This window comes from Lagenorhynchus albirostris, chromosome 15 (genome assembly GCF_949774975.1).
Source record: "Lagenorhynchus albirostris chromosome 15, mLagAlb1.1, whole genome shotgun sequence".
Lineage (NCBI taxonomy): Eukaryota > Metazoa > Chordata > Mammalia > Artiodactyla > Delphinidae > Lagenorhynchus > Lagenorhynchus albirostris.
This window is the reverse complement of record NC_083109.1, coordinates 36,865,992-36,882,193: the sequence shown is the minus strand read 5'-3', so window position 1 is coordinate 36,882,193 and position 16,202 is coordinate 36,865,992. Positions and strand designations below refer to the sequence as shown.

The 16,202-nt window shown below is 40.1% G+C and overlaps 1 protein-coding gene across 1 annotated transcript in view; it reads left to right on the top strand.

Moving 5' to 3' along the window:
• Positions 1-275: 275 nt before the first annotated feature.
• Positions 276-16,202, top strand: part of PAK5 (p21 (RAC1) activated kinase 5) — a 96,816-nt gene continuing 80,889 nt past the window's right edge. Inside the window, exon 1 of the mRNA XM_060123260.1 lies at positions 276-479. Within this exon, the coding sequence (XP_059979243.1) occupies positions 276-479 (204 nt within the window). The remainder of the gene's footprint in view (positions 480-16,202) is intronic.

Genomic DNA, 16,202 nt, shown 5'->3' with positions numbered 1-16,202 from the left:
CACAGTCCATTAGTCAAAGAGAATCACATGGCCAAATCCAAACTCTGTGGGTCAGGAAACTATATATGGCAAGTGCAAGGAGAGAACACAAACTTTTGAATGAAGTTATCTAATCTACACACCCTAAAAATACAAATTCTATCTTTTGCTACTGATATATAGAGGAAGAATTGAAAAGATAGAACTCTGAATGAATTACTAATTTTGCTATGGTCTTTTGCTGGCGACATATAAACAGCTCCCTGTTTCTGTTTGCATTTCTCAGGTTTTCCACCATGTTTGGAAAGAAAAAGAAAAAGATTGAAATATCTGGCCCATCCAACTTTGAACACAGGGTTCATACTGGGTTTGATCCACAAGAACAGAAATTTACCGGCCTTCCCCAGCAGTGGCACAGCCTGTTAGCAGACACGGCCAACAGGCCGAAGCCCATGGTAGACCCTTCGTGCATCACTCCCATCCAGCTGGCTCCCATGAAGGTATGGCGAGGATTCTGTCTTTAAGTTGGCTTAAGAAGCGTGCTCTCTCATTTGATGCAGTGAGCCATCTTTACGGGCGAGCTATCAAATGTGTAAATCATGTATTTGTTTTTAAATATCCACAGATTATCCACAATCATCTTCAATGAGTATAATGTTCACCACTTAATTTTCATGTAAATTGCAACACATAAAAAGGAACCTCAGCTTTCAGATGTGAGTTTTTTTTTAATCAGACTCATACAATACAGTCACAAAATAGGAAATTTTCATTTCTACTTTTAATGGTGTTTGTTCTTTTTACTAAAGAATATTATCCACCCACTCTGGTAAATATTGGCACTAATCTCTGAGTAGACATTATGTTAGGCAACTTTGTGTTGTTTTACATTTGCCCTCAGAATGTCTAAACTTCTATATAAATAGTAATAACAGTTTTTAACAATAATAAATGATTTATATATATGTACACACATACATGCATATGTGTATATACTTTATATATAAAATCAAGTATATATTTATAAGTATATATATATAAATTATATGTGTATAGTCTTCATAGTCTAAGAGCTATTTCAAATAAAAGATGAAGCATTTGAGTCCTAGAATAGGCTATAATTTACCTTAAAAAATGGCTAGTAGATTTTTAAAAGGAATGTTCATCAAAATAATTGCATTAAAGTCAAACTCAGACCCAGTACATTTCAGATATGTCAAGAGACTACAAAGAAAGTCCAGCCTTTGCAGTTTCCTTCTGCACCTCAGAATGATAAGAATTCCCTGGGTCATTTCCCAAAAGCTCCCTATGGGAGTTAAACATCATTGAAGCTTATCATCATGTTATCCAATAGATTAGATTTATATTAGTAGGCATCTGAGCTGCATAAACACCTTATTCTGTATTAACACGCACATTGAATACACTGAGTTTAAATGATACGTATAACAACAGTGGATGCATTTTTAAAGGGAGTAAAGAAGGAACCTATCTGGTAAATTACAAGAAATTCTTATAAGAGACCACCTGAGTTAAGTAAGTTGGAATTGTGATTCCATCATTTATGCATGGTCTTGGTCATTCTATTCTAGTATTGAACATGTGGGTCTCTTCTGCCCAAAGATCTATACAGAGTGTTCTAATCCTGCATCTTGTGAATTTGAAGTTCTGATAAGATTTTGAAAGTTTTCAAGCCAGCTAAAATGTAAAATACTAAGGAGATAGATATTTGAGAAGATAAAACTTTAGGGACAAAAAGGAACCTCTTATTCTAAGCAGGTATTGATTGATATTTAATAGAAACTGACCAATTAACCAACTCAACTGGTTAATATTAGGCAGTATGTTACTACTGAACATGATTTTCTTCCGAAATAAAGACTAATGCCTCACTAATGACTAAATAATAGGCTGGGCCTTATCTAAAAAGAAGTTGAGATTGGAAAGAATTTACTTTTTAGTTTCATTATTTTTCTCATATTCCAAGTTTTTATAAAACCCAGAAAACAGAAGACACAGTGTGCCCAGAAAAGTTATCTGCTATTGATCAACATGACAAAGGAAAACTGCCCAAATGAAACAAGGGCTATTTTTTTACCCTTGAGTATAATCATTTGATGAGGAACATTCTGGAAGAAAGTAGTTAAAGGCCCATGATGTGCTTTCATATCAGGGAGTGTGGTTATTACAGGGTCAGGACAGAGTACCATTTATTTCACCATGGTTTTTCACTTGTCCAGGTCCTAGCAGGTCCTGGCTGGCAGTGAAGTAGGAATCTCCCATCTCAGTGATAATCCACCATGGTCAGTGGATGTAGGACTTGAGAGAACCTTCTAGCTCATTTCTTCCGTCTCCTGGATGGGCTGGCTCATTATCTTCTCAGGCTTAATTTATGAGCCTCACTGATTGGAGCAAGATTTCCTAACTGCTGAGCTCCTGAGCCCAGTGATTCTCTTACTCACGTCATGGGCTTCCTAGCCCTGATGCCAAATGTGTGAGTATCCAGTCTGCATGAAACGTGAATGTTTGTTTTGGACACTTAAATGCTAACAGAAAGATGTCTGGAAAATACATCTCGAGTATGCATCCAGTCCTGGATTTCTGAAAATTTCAGGCACAGTTTTACCTGCAAGAAAAAAATAAAAACAGACAAGGAGTGACAAAACAAGAGTCAGCTAGGTTGAATTTTCCCCAGAAAGAGCGGAGCTAATTAAATACTTTCTAACTGAAGGACCCGCAAGAAATCCATATTTCATATTCTCACCAAACTCCTTTAGATGGAGCCTCTCTTTCTCCAAATCCCATGAATGCAGTTGGTGCTGTCAGCACATATTGAATCGGGGTCCAAGAGAATCCTACTGACTCTACCAGCCTCTTGGAATAAGGAAAATAAAAGGTTGCAGGGGCCAAAGTATGCCATGAGGTTTGGATGATCTCACTCTTTGGAAATGACTTCTCTGTAGAAATCTTGCAAGTGACTTGAGAAGGGCAAATTATAAACCATGCAGTATATATTGCAGAAGTTGGAACAGTCTTTGAAATACGAAGCCATGAATGAATTGATAGAAAGGAATGAATAGGTAGAGTTGTGCAGATTTAAAGCCATTTTGGCAAAGTTTTTTTAAGTTAAGTAGAATTGACAATTCTAATTTGGTCAATTTGTCCTTTGAAGCAGACAAAGGAAAACAAGAAAACAGATCATGACATAAAAGCAGTATTGGAAGAGGTGTACAGTGCCTTAGGTGGTGGCAAAGTGCTGGTCCTTCAGGGTTGGTCAGTAAGCGTCAGGCCAGCTGGTTCTGAATGGAAATTCACCATTGCAACCAATACTCTCTTCTCTGATTGGTTAAAGAGCTGTTCCTGTTCAAACCTTCTTTAAAGTACATGTCACAATCACCAGGACATACTCTTCTATGTAGATTCATTTAGGTCAGTGTCTCTCAAACTATAGTCCAACAGAATCACCTGGAAGGCTTGATAAACACAGATTGCTGGGCCCATTTCCAGAGTCTCTGATTGAACAGGGCTGGGATGGAGCCTAAGAATTTGCACTTCTAATAAGTTTCCAGGTGATGCTGTTGCTGCTGGTCTGGGGACCATGCTTTGAAAACCTTGATTTAGCTAATTACAAAAGAATTTATCCACATAATGTATCAATACACGTTTACACTGGCCAACATGTCCATAATCTCAGAAGCCAGGAGCCACAGGTTAGCTCCGATTTGTGTCAAAAGTTAAACTTCAGGTACCCAAGGCAAAGGTGTGTAGGCAAGGTGAGGGTGGGGTGGGGAGTGCTTTTTAAAACATAAAACGTTTGGCAAATATCTTTGAGAACCCCCTTTCTATATGTAACATCATTTTGTCCACAAGAATGTCATAAGCAATAATACCAAAATTCCTGCTGAATTAGATACATTTACGTAAAGGACAGGATGAATGGTCATGTTTGTTCTTGCCCAATGGTTCTCAAACTTGGGCTTTCAGCAGAATCTCGTGAGGAGCTTATTAAAACCAAGATTCCTGGGCCCCACCCTAGAGATTCTGCTTCAGTAGTTCTGGGTGTGCCCCATGGTTTACACATCTAACATGCTCTCAGATGGTGCTGACGCTACTAATGGGTGGAGGACAACTTTAAGAACCACTGTTTTAGGTGGACTGAAGCTTGAGCTTAGTGATCACCCTTTGTAACAGCCTAGAAATCATTTTAAAATGCTAAAAAATTATAAAGAGGATAATGTTAAAAAGCCTTTATATCACAACATTGTAAATCAACTATACTCCAATAAAAAATAAATAAAAAGAATAAATGGGGACTTCCCTGGTGAAGGACTGCCAGGACTAACTCCGGCACAGTGGTTAAGAATCTGCCTGCCAATGCAGGGGACATGGTTTTGAGCCCTGGTCTGGGAAGATCCCACATGCCGTAGAGCAGCTAAGCCCATGTGCCACAACTACTGAGCCTGTGCTCTAGAGCCCGTGAGCCACAACTGCTGAGCCTGCGCTCTAGAGCCTTCGAGCCACAGCTACTGAGCCTGTGTGCCACAACTACTGAAGCCCTCATGCCTAGAGCCCGTGCTCCGCAACAAGAGAAGCCACTGCAGTGAGAAGCCCGTGCACCACAACGAAGAGTAGCCCCTGCCAAAAATAAATTAATTAATTAATTTTAAAAAATAAATTAAAAGAAAGAATAAATGGCCATTTAAAAAAGTCTTTATAGCTTCTCTTTAAAGTGAACAAATAGCATATCTTAATATTGCTTCAGATTTGTTTTTCATTTTCAAGTAAAACCATAGAAATAATAGTATTGTTTGGCATATTTCAATTTTATTAAATGATGCCATAGTGTATATAATATGCTCTAACTTGCTTTTTACTTAACATTGTTTTAAGATAAACTCATTTTCTGCAAATCAATATGAATTTATTTAAAAATTATAGCTGTTTACAGCTTCTCCGTTTCTCAGTAAAGGGATATTGCCAAATATGTGCTGTTTATAAATAATGTTGTCATGAATATCTTTGTTCTTGTCCCCTTGGGCACATGGTGAAACATTTTTTTGCAGCAGTTCTCAAAGTTTGGTCCAGAACCCCTGAGGGTCCCTCAGACTATCTCAGGGAGTGGAAGATAAAAACTATTTTCATTATAATACTAAAGCATCATTTGCCATTTTCATTCTCATTCTCGCCCAGGTGTACAGTAGAGTTTCCTAAAATCTACATGGCGAGTGTTAATGTCATTGGTCTGGTACCTAATGGATCTTGTGCTTTGTATTCTTGTGTTTCTCAGTTTGTTTCAAATGCAGTAACTATTGATAGATAAAACATAAACCAAAGTCTTTTGTGGTCCTCAATAATTATAAGAGGTTCTTGAGACCAGAAAGTTGGAGAACCATTGTCTTAGCGCTGACATCCAATTTGATTATCTGTGGCTTCTACAACTTGCTCCTCACATACTACCCAGGGTTTTTTGGTGTTTTCTTTTCTTCTTATTCTTTTTGTTGTTGTTGTTTTAATTGAAAATAGAGAGTAGTTTTCTCCAGTTGGCTAGTGATCTTCTGGGATAAACAGCCGTCTCACAGATTATTGAATGCAATATTTCATCCCTTTTAGTGTCATAGAATATAATTTCTCCAAGAACATGACTTCTCTGGTTTTGAAGTCATTTAAAATGCCTCCGTCCTAGAAAAAGGAACTGTCCTATACTGTTGGTGGGAATGTAAATTAATACAGCCAATATGTAGATTCCTTAAAAAACTAAAAATAGAGCTACCATAATAATCCTACTTCTGGGCATATATCCAGAGAAAACCATAATTCAAAAAGATACATGAACCCCAGTGTTCATTGCAGCACTATTTACAATAGCCAAGACATGGAAGCAACCTAAATGTTCATCGACAGATTAATGGGTAAAGAAGATATGGTACATAGATATAATGGAATACTACTCAGACATAAAAAGAATGAAATAATGCCATTTTCAGCAACATAGATGGACCTAGAGATTATCATACTAAATGAAGTAAGTCATACAGAGAAAGGCAAATATCATATGACATCACATATATGGAATCTAAAAAAAATGATAGAAGTGAACTTGTTTACAAAACAGAAATAGACCCATAGACCTAGAAAAGAAACTTGTGGTTACCAAAGGGGAAAGGGGGGTTAGGGATAAATTAGGAGTTTGGGATTAACATATACACACTACTGTTTATAAAATAAACAACAAGGACCTACTGTATAGCACAGGCAACTTTACTCAATATTTTGTAATAACCTATAAAAGGAAAAGAATCTGAAAAAGAATATATATCTGTATGTATAACTGAATCACTTTGCTGCACACTTGAAACTAACACAACGTTGTAAAGCAACTATACTCCAATAAAGATGTTTAAAAAAAAAAAAAGAACTCTTCCTAGAAATAGACATTCTGTATCTGTACCAAAGGTTTGGGAGCTGATTTAAAAATAACTTCAACCTATACTCCAATTAAAAAAAACCTAAGTGGATTCATTTAAAGGTCAGATCCAATTTTTAAAAACTCTTTGGATTAAAAATAATAGCTGAAGTTTTAAGATTTTTTATTGCTAATTTATGAAGTTCAGATTTAATCTTGAAATATGTAAAAAATAACTTTTTTGTTTATTAAAAAATAAATTAATTAATTGAATAAATTATTTCAAAAATAATAAAGTAAAATGCCCCCATCCTTACCATCCCCTTTTCTAATGTAGCCTTCAAATCCTTTCCAACAATCTTCTTTTTATCCTTTCAAGTTTGAAGAGTCACAGAGTCTAGCAAAGCACACTGGCTCTGCCTGGGTCTATATCCTCTCCGTGGTCTCTGGTAGTTCACAATCTTCCGAAGCTGAGCTTCCCTCATCCTCATCTGCTCCTGACCATTGCATTAAAAACCACTCTACTCACACAAACAAGTAAAATCAGGAGAGGTAAATCCTCAGGTCCAGCCTCCCCATTCTTGAAGACTTGTACCATTGTTTTGTTTTCTCCCATGTCATAGTTTATGGTGAAGTGTCTTATTGAAGAATGAACCCATCTTAATTACTCTGTAATTCTCTATCTTTTCTCCCTTTTTGTGATTCACAACTTTGCATTCAGGATTTAGCTTTCCAGAGCCACATCATCCTTCTTAGCCCTATCTCCATGGGATTCACACTCTCCTAGAATGTTTTTTGAAAATTCCCTTCCTAAAACACAGGACAACTCTGACATTTTCTGGCATGATCTCCCTTTGACCCAAGGTAACAATTTCTCACAAGGTTCCTTCTCATTTCCACATCACTGATGTGCTTCTCCTCATTGGTCAGCATCCAGTCTAGAGGGACTATTTCTTTTAGGGCCACCTCCACCTTCTGAGAGTTGTCATCAAGGAGTTCAAACTGTGTACCAGATGGTTGTCAGGCTCTTTACTGAATGAAACTTCCAGCAATTCCGAGAGCTGCCTCATCATGACTTTTCTGGCACCCGTCCCTGTTTCGTGACTTGTAACACGGGAGCCTCACATTGACCTTCAGGTGGGCTGAGTGGCTTCTGTCCTTTTATTTTCATCCTGATATTGTCCACTGGGTCCCCTCTTAAAGCTCATGGATCCCCAGTGATCTTCTTACCCTCTTAAGTCCATGTGGTTTGATCTACCCCTTCTTTTAGATCTGTTTCCACTAAAATATAATGTTGAGTGTGGAAACGTCTTACAGCACTAAATTCAATGCCCTGATGTTCACCCATCTAAGCATCTAAGCATTTAGAAATGGGAAGAGGAGGCCCAAGGAGTCGGCACACTGACATCTAAGTCCAAGATGCCAGTTACAAACTGCGTAGCTTTAGATGAGTCATCTACCTGCTACTTTGAACAGAAGTTTCCTTGTCTCTAAAATGAGGGTGCTGGTATTTCTCTTGCAAGCTTGAATGGCCAGATCCTAACTGTATAAGGAGGTTTGGTGTGTGGAGAATACATTCTACTATTTGTACTTAGTTTAATAACGTGATAAAATTATGGATCTATTAAGTAATATTTCAGAAAAATACCAGTACCTACTATTAACTTAATTCCATTGATCAAATTATCCATTTAAACATTAGTCAAAATCTCCTAAATATTTCAAGAACATCATAGGTGGAATATATCAAGTTTTCTTGGCTGCTTCAACCATAAATGCAAAAAAGTAAATGCATGCAAACAAAAACAGTAAAGACATATAAAATATCATAATCATCATCATAATGGCTGTAAAATATGTTGTTATACCAACACTTAACCTCTTACAAAAATATTGGTATTGTGGTTTTCCTTCCTTTCCTCATTATTTTAATATATATTTTGTAATTTCTCAGGTTATACAGCAATACTTATTTTTAAACCTTCCTATGCTTACAAAAGTCTTACCAAACCTAAAAGATAAAAGATACCACCTCAGCCAAGCTTTTAGGTACTCAGTAAATAGAACCTAATGTTGTTTTTGTTGTCATTGTTGGGAATGATGGTAGTGGTGGTATTGTTACTGTTATTTTCTCAGAGTTTATGTCCTCCTATGTACCCAGGGTTGCCAAAACTTGTTAACTCAGAGCCACTTCTGAGATCTGTATCTTTAAAACTCCCAGAATGCAGAAAATTTTACATTAATTTCACTCATGCATTCAGCTAATATTTATTGGAGGCTCACTCCATGCCAGGCATTGTGCTAGGTGAAGGGGTTGTCCATGTGAACAGGAAATGCCAGGTCTCTGTCCTGGGGAGCTGGAATTCTCATGGGAAGATGGACAGTGATCATTTAAATAAGCAAACAACACAGCTACAGTAGCAATAAATGTGACGAAGAAAAGAAAATATCATCATACTATAAAGTAACTAAGGGTGCAGCCATTTGTAGTCCTTGAGGATTGTCCTTCCATGAAGGGGATGAGGGAACCAAGAAGGAGAAGGCCCAGGAAGGGTAGAAATTCACAGGTGGAAGGAAGGAAGAACTAATTTAAAGACCTTAGGGTGGGAACAAGCGTGGCGAGTTAGCCTTTGTGGCTGTAGCAGAGTGGGCGGGGAGAGGAGGGGGGAGATGTGTTCAGACACAAGGGAAAGAGGGACTGGATGGTGTGGGGCTTTGTAAACCATGGTCAGGGGGTGCTATTGGTTAAACCCTCATCCGTGAAGGACACAGGTCTCAGATCAAGAAATTGTTCTATTACAAAATAAATCGATTCATTTAAAGGTCAGATCCAATTTTTAAGTGTGCCAGTGATATTGATTTGATATGCAATCCTGCAGGTTTTAGGGGCATATTAATTAAATGGGTATGAATAGTTGAGACTTGGGGAGTCCTTCCGACTCTATGACTGTCAAAAGACATTTAAGAAAAACACAGACCTCTTACAGAAGAAATAACATGTGTTGTAAAGATTGTTAATTTTTTTTAAAAAAGAAAAGGTAATTATGAAATGAAACTTTGGGGGCAGGTTACCTCTATTCTAAAACCTCTCAACAGAAACACCACTTGGAAACACCTACAGCAGTGTCTGTTAAGTTGACTGGAACCAAAGTGCTCACTGAGAGGACAGGTGATTAACCTTTGCTAAAGTTCTAATATTTCTGCACTATTAAACCAGTGAGGACAACAGACTTGGCCTCTCACACTCTCTTGGTGCCCATTACTTTCTGAAACCTCTTCTTCCGTTTTCAATATGCCTTCTCAACCTTCCCACTGCCACAGAGACTGTGGAAGAAAAACATTACACTGACCCCAAATTCTCTCACTTGCCTAAATTCAGAAGGTTTGGACAAGGTAAGCTTTGTCCCAAAGGAGTGGATAAGGCCAAACCCAAAGCTAGATTTATTATCTATCTTCATTTCTATGATCCAACCAAATCTGGAAACTTCTGAAAACCATTTTCCATTGTATAAATGGGGTTAGTATTTGGTGTGCCCCATGCCCACCATGCCCCCCACCTCCACTCCACCCTCCCACACACAGCCACCTCCAAAATCAAAAAAAAAAAAAAAAGTAAAAATTGACATCCACAACTTATACGTACCATCTTTCTTCTTTTGCTGCAGTGTTTCACTTAAGCTACTTCCTTTCAGTTGGAGCAGCCTTAAGCTCATATAGCCTAGTTGTTACCCCAAAAAAACAAAGGCTGATGTTTTCAGGGCAGAAGGAATCATCACAGGAGAGTGACCCCTGCAGGTACTCACCCCTTCTTCCATTTTGAAGAGAGCAGGATACTAACCACACACCTCATCTGGGCTCTCAGCTGGCTCATCCCGGCACCCATGTGACATTTCTATACTCACAAATGACTGTATCTCACACCTGCAGCTCATGGGACAAGTAGAAAACAGCTAGACTTTCATGTTCCATGATCCTACAATGTGGAAGATCCTAGGTTTTCAATGAAAAGTGGACCACTAAGGCCCCATGAACAAATGCTCTTAGCTACCTCCTCTCAAGAGTTTGGTATCTGCCTAGCCCTAAAGGTAAACATAAATAGAATGTACCATTTTAAAGCAATTGTCAATCATCAGTTGTATTGGAAAGTAATTTATGACTAATTGATGGTTAGGTCTGTTTCCGAGTGCCTCCTCTCAGCCTAAAATCCCTGGCCCAGCATTCCTGCAGTGACTGTGGTCTCTGACTGTAGCTCCAGGGAGGAGAGGGACAGATCCCACACAGCGACAGAATACAGGCACCAAGATGCAAACGAGTAAGCATTCACATGCCTGCTGCTCCCTTTCTGTCCATGGTGGCCTCGCTACTCCCTGAGCCGATCATATCTGAGGTCAAACACGAACCCTCAGATCACAGGCATTGCTCCAGACTCGTGTTGGTTTCCCGCTGAGTGGCCTGCTCTGAACTTCTGACAGCTGAACTCCTCCAGTGAGGATGGTTGTGCTTTGATAACTGAGAAATTCTATATACAGAGATGGTGTTCTCAGGGATGCATTATTTGCCCCAGCTGTTCTCTCCTGGCAGGGGTGACCTAACTGAAAATAGTCCTTCTAAATCCAAAGGCAAAAGAATGTGGCTCCCTGTGGCTCCCATACATGCTTGAAACTTGAAAGATTTAATTTTATCTTTTATTTAGCATCTCAAAGAAATTGGGGCACTAAGATGGCAGCTGTAGGCTTCTTGGGGGGCACTGTCAAATCCTATAGTTTTGAATCGTTTTGTCATATAATTTTAAATATAAGCATTAAATCATCGACTCCAAACTAGTAATAACTTCATCAATGCTCTGATCATTTCCAAGCTGCACAACACCATCCAACTGACTGGATGCTACTACTATTACCTATAAGGTGAAAATTGCAATGCAAAAGCTGTACCCAAGATGGCAGTCATCTAAGAGTTTGCTGTACTCACACAATCCATTGCCTGTTGAGAATCTTTGTATTCATTTTCTATTGCTGCATAATAAATGACCACGCACGTCATGGCTTACAGGAGCACACATTTATTATCTCAGTTTCTGTGAGTGTGGAGTCTGGGTTCTCTGCTCAAGCTCTTGCAAGGCTGCGGTCAGGGGTCAGCTGGACTTCATTGCCATCCGGAGGCTTGACTGGGGAAGAATCCACTTCCAAGCTCATTTAGGATGTTGGCAGAACTCGCCTCCTTGCTTTGGAGAACTGATGGCACTTTGCTTCTTCACAGCCAGCAGGAGAGCAAGAGCTACCTGCTTGGAGTTTTACGTATATTTCATAAAATAATCATGAAGTGATGTCCCATCACTGTTGTCATATCATGTAACATAACCATGGGGCAGGTGACATCTCATGACCTTTGCCATATAACATAACCCACAAGTGTGGATGTGGCATCTTACCACCTCTGCCATGTTCTATTGGTTAGAAGCAAGGCACAGGTCCTACCCAGGCTCATGGAGAGGGGATCACACAAAGACACGAGCACCAGGAGACCGGAATCATTGAGGAGCCACCCTAGGGCCTGTCCACTCTGGTTCTCACTGTCCCTCCCACATGCAAAATGTATTTATGCCAGCCCAAGTTTCCCATGTCATCTTGCTAGAGCATCACCTCAAGTTCAGTGGGGGTCAGGTGTGGACAGAACTGCTGGGGCACCATTGCCCTCCATCTGTGGAACTGTGAACCCCCAGCCCTCCCAACACACGATGGTGGGGCAGGCATCGGATAATCACTGTAGACATTCTGGTTCAAAACAGGAGAAACGGAAGGTAAAAAGGAGTCACCAGTCCAAAGCTGCTGTGAAATCCAGCCTGGGAAATGTTGGGAGTTCACTGGTTAGGTTTCAAACTTGAGGATAATCCTCTGTGGCTCAGGCCCTGCTCTCAGGGTACTGTTTCTGCCCTTCTTTCCCATGAAAAGTAGCCTGTGTTTGCAGCCAAGTAGTTTTATCAGCCTGCTTTCTATTGCCGGTGGAATTGGGGAAGTGGGGCTCTGAAAGCCTCCTGACGTAATATCTTGGTCCCTCGCTGTCCAAGTTGGCAGTACTTGTATTGAAGCAATTTCTCAAGAACTTCGTAGACATTGTGTGGTTATCACTGTGGTCCCCTCCATGAGGCAACGGCTCAATATCCACAGATACTGTTAAGATGAACCCTCCCGAACCTCGGTCTCACCTGAGATGGCTGAGGGGCAGTGCCTTTAAGCTTCCTAGTTTTCTGGTTTGATTGAGAAGGTCTGTGGGGCACACCCTTAATTTCTTCAAAAGGCCTTTTATGTGACTGCATACCCTGACCTTGGGTCTTTCTTGGGTTTTTTGTTTTTGTTTTTTTGATGTGGACCATTTTTAAAGTCTTTATTGAATTTGTTACAATATTGCTTCTGTTTTTGGTTTTTTGGCCACGAGGCATGTGGGATCTTAGCTCCCCAACCAGGGATCGAAACTGCATCCCCTGCATTGGAAGATGAAGTCTTAACCACTGGACCACCAGGGAAGTCCCTTTCTTGAATTTTTAACTGAGAGTTGGTTGTACTGTCACACCCTCAGCCTTTATTCTCAAGCAAGCTTTCCTGAGTGCATCTCTTCATTTTCTCACCTTTGCCATGTAGAGAGACTCAGAATTTTTTAAGTCATGAGATTCTGGTTCCCTTTTTTCCAAAAAAGTTCTTCCTTCAATGAATCTCTTTCCTCTTACATTTTACTGCAAACAGAAAGAAGAACCAGGAAGCAGTGACCACGCTTTTCTTGGAAACCTCTGTAGATATGTCACGAAATTTATCACTTACAGCATCTGCTTTCCACATAACTCCAGAAGGCAATTTTTCTAAACTTTCTGCTGGTACATAGCAAGGATCCCCCTTCCTCCGGTTTCCAGTAACATGTTCCTCATTTGTTTCTGTGCCCTCACCATCTGCATCCTCAAAGTCCAGATTTCTAGTAAGAGGCTGTTCGTGGCAAGTTAGACTCTCTCTACCTTGTTCTTCAACATCCCTCTAGCCTCCACCCACTTCTGGTTGCAGAACCCCTGTGTTGTTATGTATTGAATCCCCACCAAAAGCCACATGTGATTTTACGTGGTAATAGGGTCTATAAGGGAGGTAATTAAGGTTGAATGAGGTCATAAGGATGGGGCCCTAATCCAGTACAACTGGTGTCCTTATAAGAAGAGGGAAGAGGTGCCAGGGATGCACAGGAACACAGAGAAAAGGCTGTCTGCAAGCCAAGGAAAGTAGCCTTAGGAGAAGCATCCCTGCAGATACCTTGACCTCAGACTTCCAGCATCCAGAACTGTGGGAAATGAATTTCTGTTGGCTAAGAAATGTACCAGTACCAGTCTGTGGTACTTTGTTATGACAGCCCTAGCAAACTAAATACTCAGGTTTGTAGGTATTTGTTACAGCAGCACCCCACTTCCAGGCACCAAAATCTGTATTAGTTTTCTATTGCTACCACTGTATTGTACTTTCTATTGTAGTACGTTATCATAAACTTAATAGCTTCCAACAGCACATATATATTACTATCCTCACTGTTGGTCAGGAGTTGGGCACAGCTTATTAGCTGGATCCTCTGCTCAGGATCTCACAAGGCAGAGATCAGGGTGTGCAGTGAGTGGCCCTCCCAACTGCTTTCCTATCCAGGGGCTCAAGTCAGGAAGAATCACTTCAGAGTCCATCTAGGCTGTTGGCAGAATCCATTGCCTTGTGGCTTTGAGGGAAGAGAGTACTGAGACCAGAAAGGAAGAGAAGCCAAGAGGAGGTGTGTTAGTGAGCAGGTAGCTGCTGTGCAACTGGGTCTCAGTCCCGCTGAGGATGTGACTTTGCAGGACACAGCTCAGAACTGTCCCTGCACGAAGCGAGGAAACTGGGCCATCTGTCCACCAACTCCAGTCCCTCCCTGGTTGTAGACTGCTCCTGGGAGCTAATTCCTGGCAAAATCCAGCCTCCCCATATTTGGCCAAGCATTCCCCAGCGCCAGAGGACGCCTTCAGGTAAAGAGACTTGGGTAGCCCTCAGCGGGGACAGGAAATGGCTGCAGGTGGCCTCCTAAGTGGGCTGAGGACTTAAAGGCACAGCACTGGTGCAGCTGCTATCAGTATAACACCGGCTTTCACATCTTCAGCAAATGTGTTTTGTGGACCTACTGTGTTCTCAGCAGTGAAGCTCTGGAGTAAGACAATGCGTGGTCCCCCCTCTACAGGCACACAGTCTAGTGGGGGAGATAGATTTATCAATATAAAGACAAATAGAATATCTAACACTTAATAGAATATATAACAATAGATTATACAAACACTTTGTTATGAAAACTTTGAGAGTGGAATGAATTCCTAGAAAATGCAGGGAAGGTGTGATCTTTGGATTTTGAAAGAGTGTAGTCTTCTATTCATTCCTAATGAAAGGATACCCCTTAGATAAGAACATAAATTTACAAAGAGGCAGTAACGTCTTGCTTAAGAGCCCTCTAGAGCCAGACTATCCAAGATAAGCCCCAAATCTTGGTCCTGCTCATTCTAGATGTTTGATCTTGTGCAAGTTACTCGCCCTCTGTGTGCCTCAGTTTCCTAATCTGTTAAAAGCAGATATAGCAGTACTGCCTCATAGGGCTGGTGTAAGGGCTGAACAGTCAAATACATTTAAAATATTAGTGGTCAATAAATTTGAAAAGGAAACAAACCCAAATATCTCAAGTACAAAGTGTAATGAAAATTGCCTTTTTAAGAGAAAATTTTGTATTTTCTTTAATTTTTAACTTTTATTTTACATTGGACTATAATTGATTTACAAAGTTGTGTTAGTTTCAGGTGTACAGCAAAGTGATTCAGGTATATACATATATCCATTCTTTTTCAGATTCTTTTCCCATGTAGGTTATTACAGAATACTGAGTAGAGTTCCCTGTGTTATACAGTAGGTCCTTGTTGATGATCTATTTTATATATAGTAGTGTGTATATGTTAACCTCAAACTCCTAATTTATCCCTCACCCCTACCTTTCCTCTTTGGTAACCATAAGTTTGTAGGAGAAAAATATTTTGACTTTGTTTCCTCCCACAATCAATAAATCAAAGACCACATGCGTATGTCTCAGTGGTATAGATAACCCCGTAGTTTTATAAAATGTGAGTTCTCAGGAGTTCATCAATTTTAACAGCAAAACACCCTAGACCTCTTTCACTCAGGAGTACTTTCACATGTGAATTTCCTCAGGGCAGACTCCCAGTGACATCTTCCACCTCAGACCTGCAGCATGCTGCAGGCCATTCCTTCCACCATGAAGCAGGAGCCAGAGAAATGACAGTCCCCACAGAGCATCTGTGACATCAGCAGGCCCCGCCTCCCTGCCCTGTCAGTTGCAGCATCTTCTTAGATCTGCCACCTGTTGGGGTGAGAAGCCCCAACCAGTGGAAACTCCAAGCCATGTTCACTATCTGAGGGCTGCAGGGGTGGGAAATGGGTGTTTTTTTTTTTAAACAAAAAAAAAAGCACAAAAGAAGAGGTACACATAGAAACAGGTTTCTTCAAAACCTCAGTGTCCTAAAGCCAGATCCCGCATTTTTGGAGCAGGAAGCTGGAGAAGTTAGCAGAGTGCAATAAAATCTTCTTCAAAAATGAAACTCTCTGTTATGTTTAGCAACTATTTTTATTCAGAGAAGCAAATATGCTCCCATAGGGAGTCACTTTTAATAACCTTTCATTGTTTTTAGCATATAACACTTATTCATCACAAGCAGGTTAGTAAATATAGAAAACTATGGAGAAGAAAGACCTGCCGCATCTCCACTGTTGAA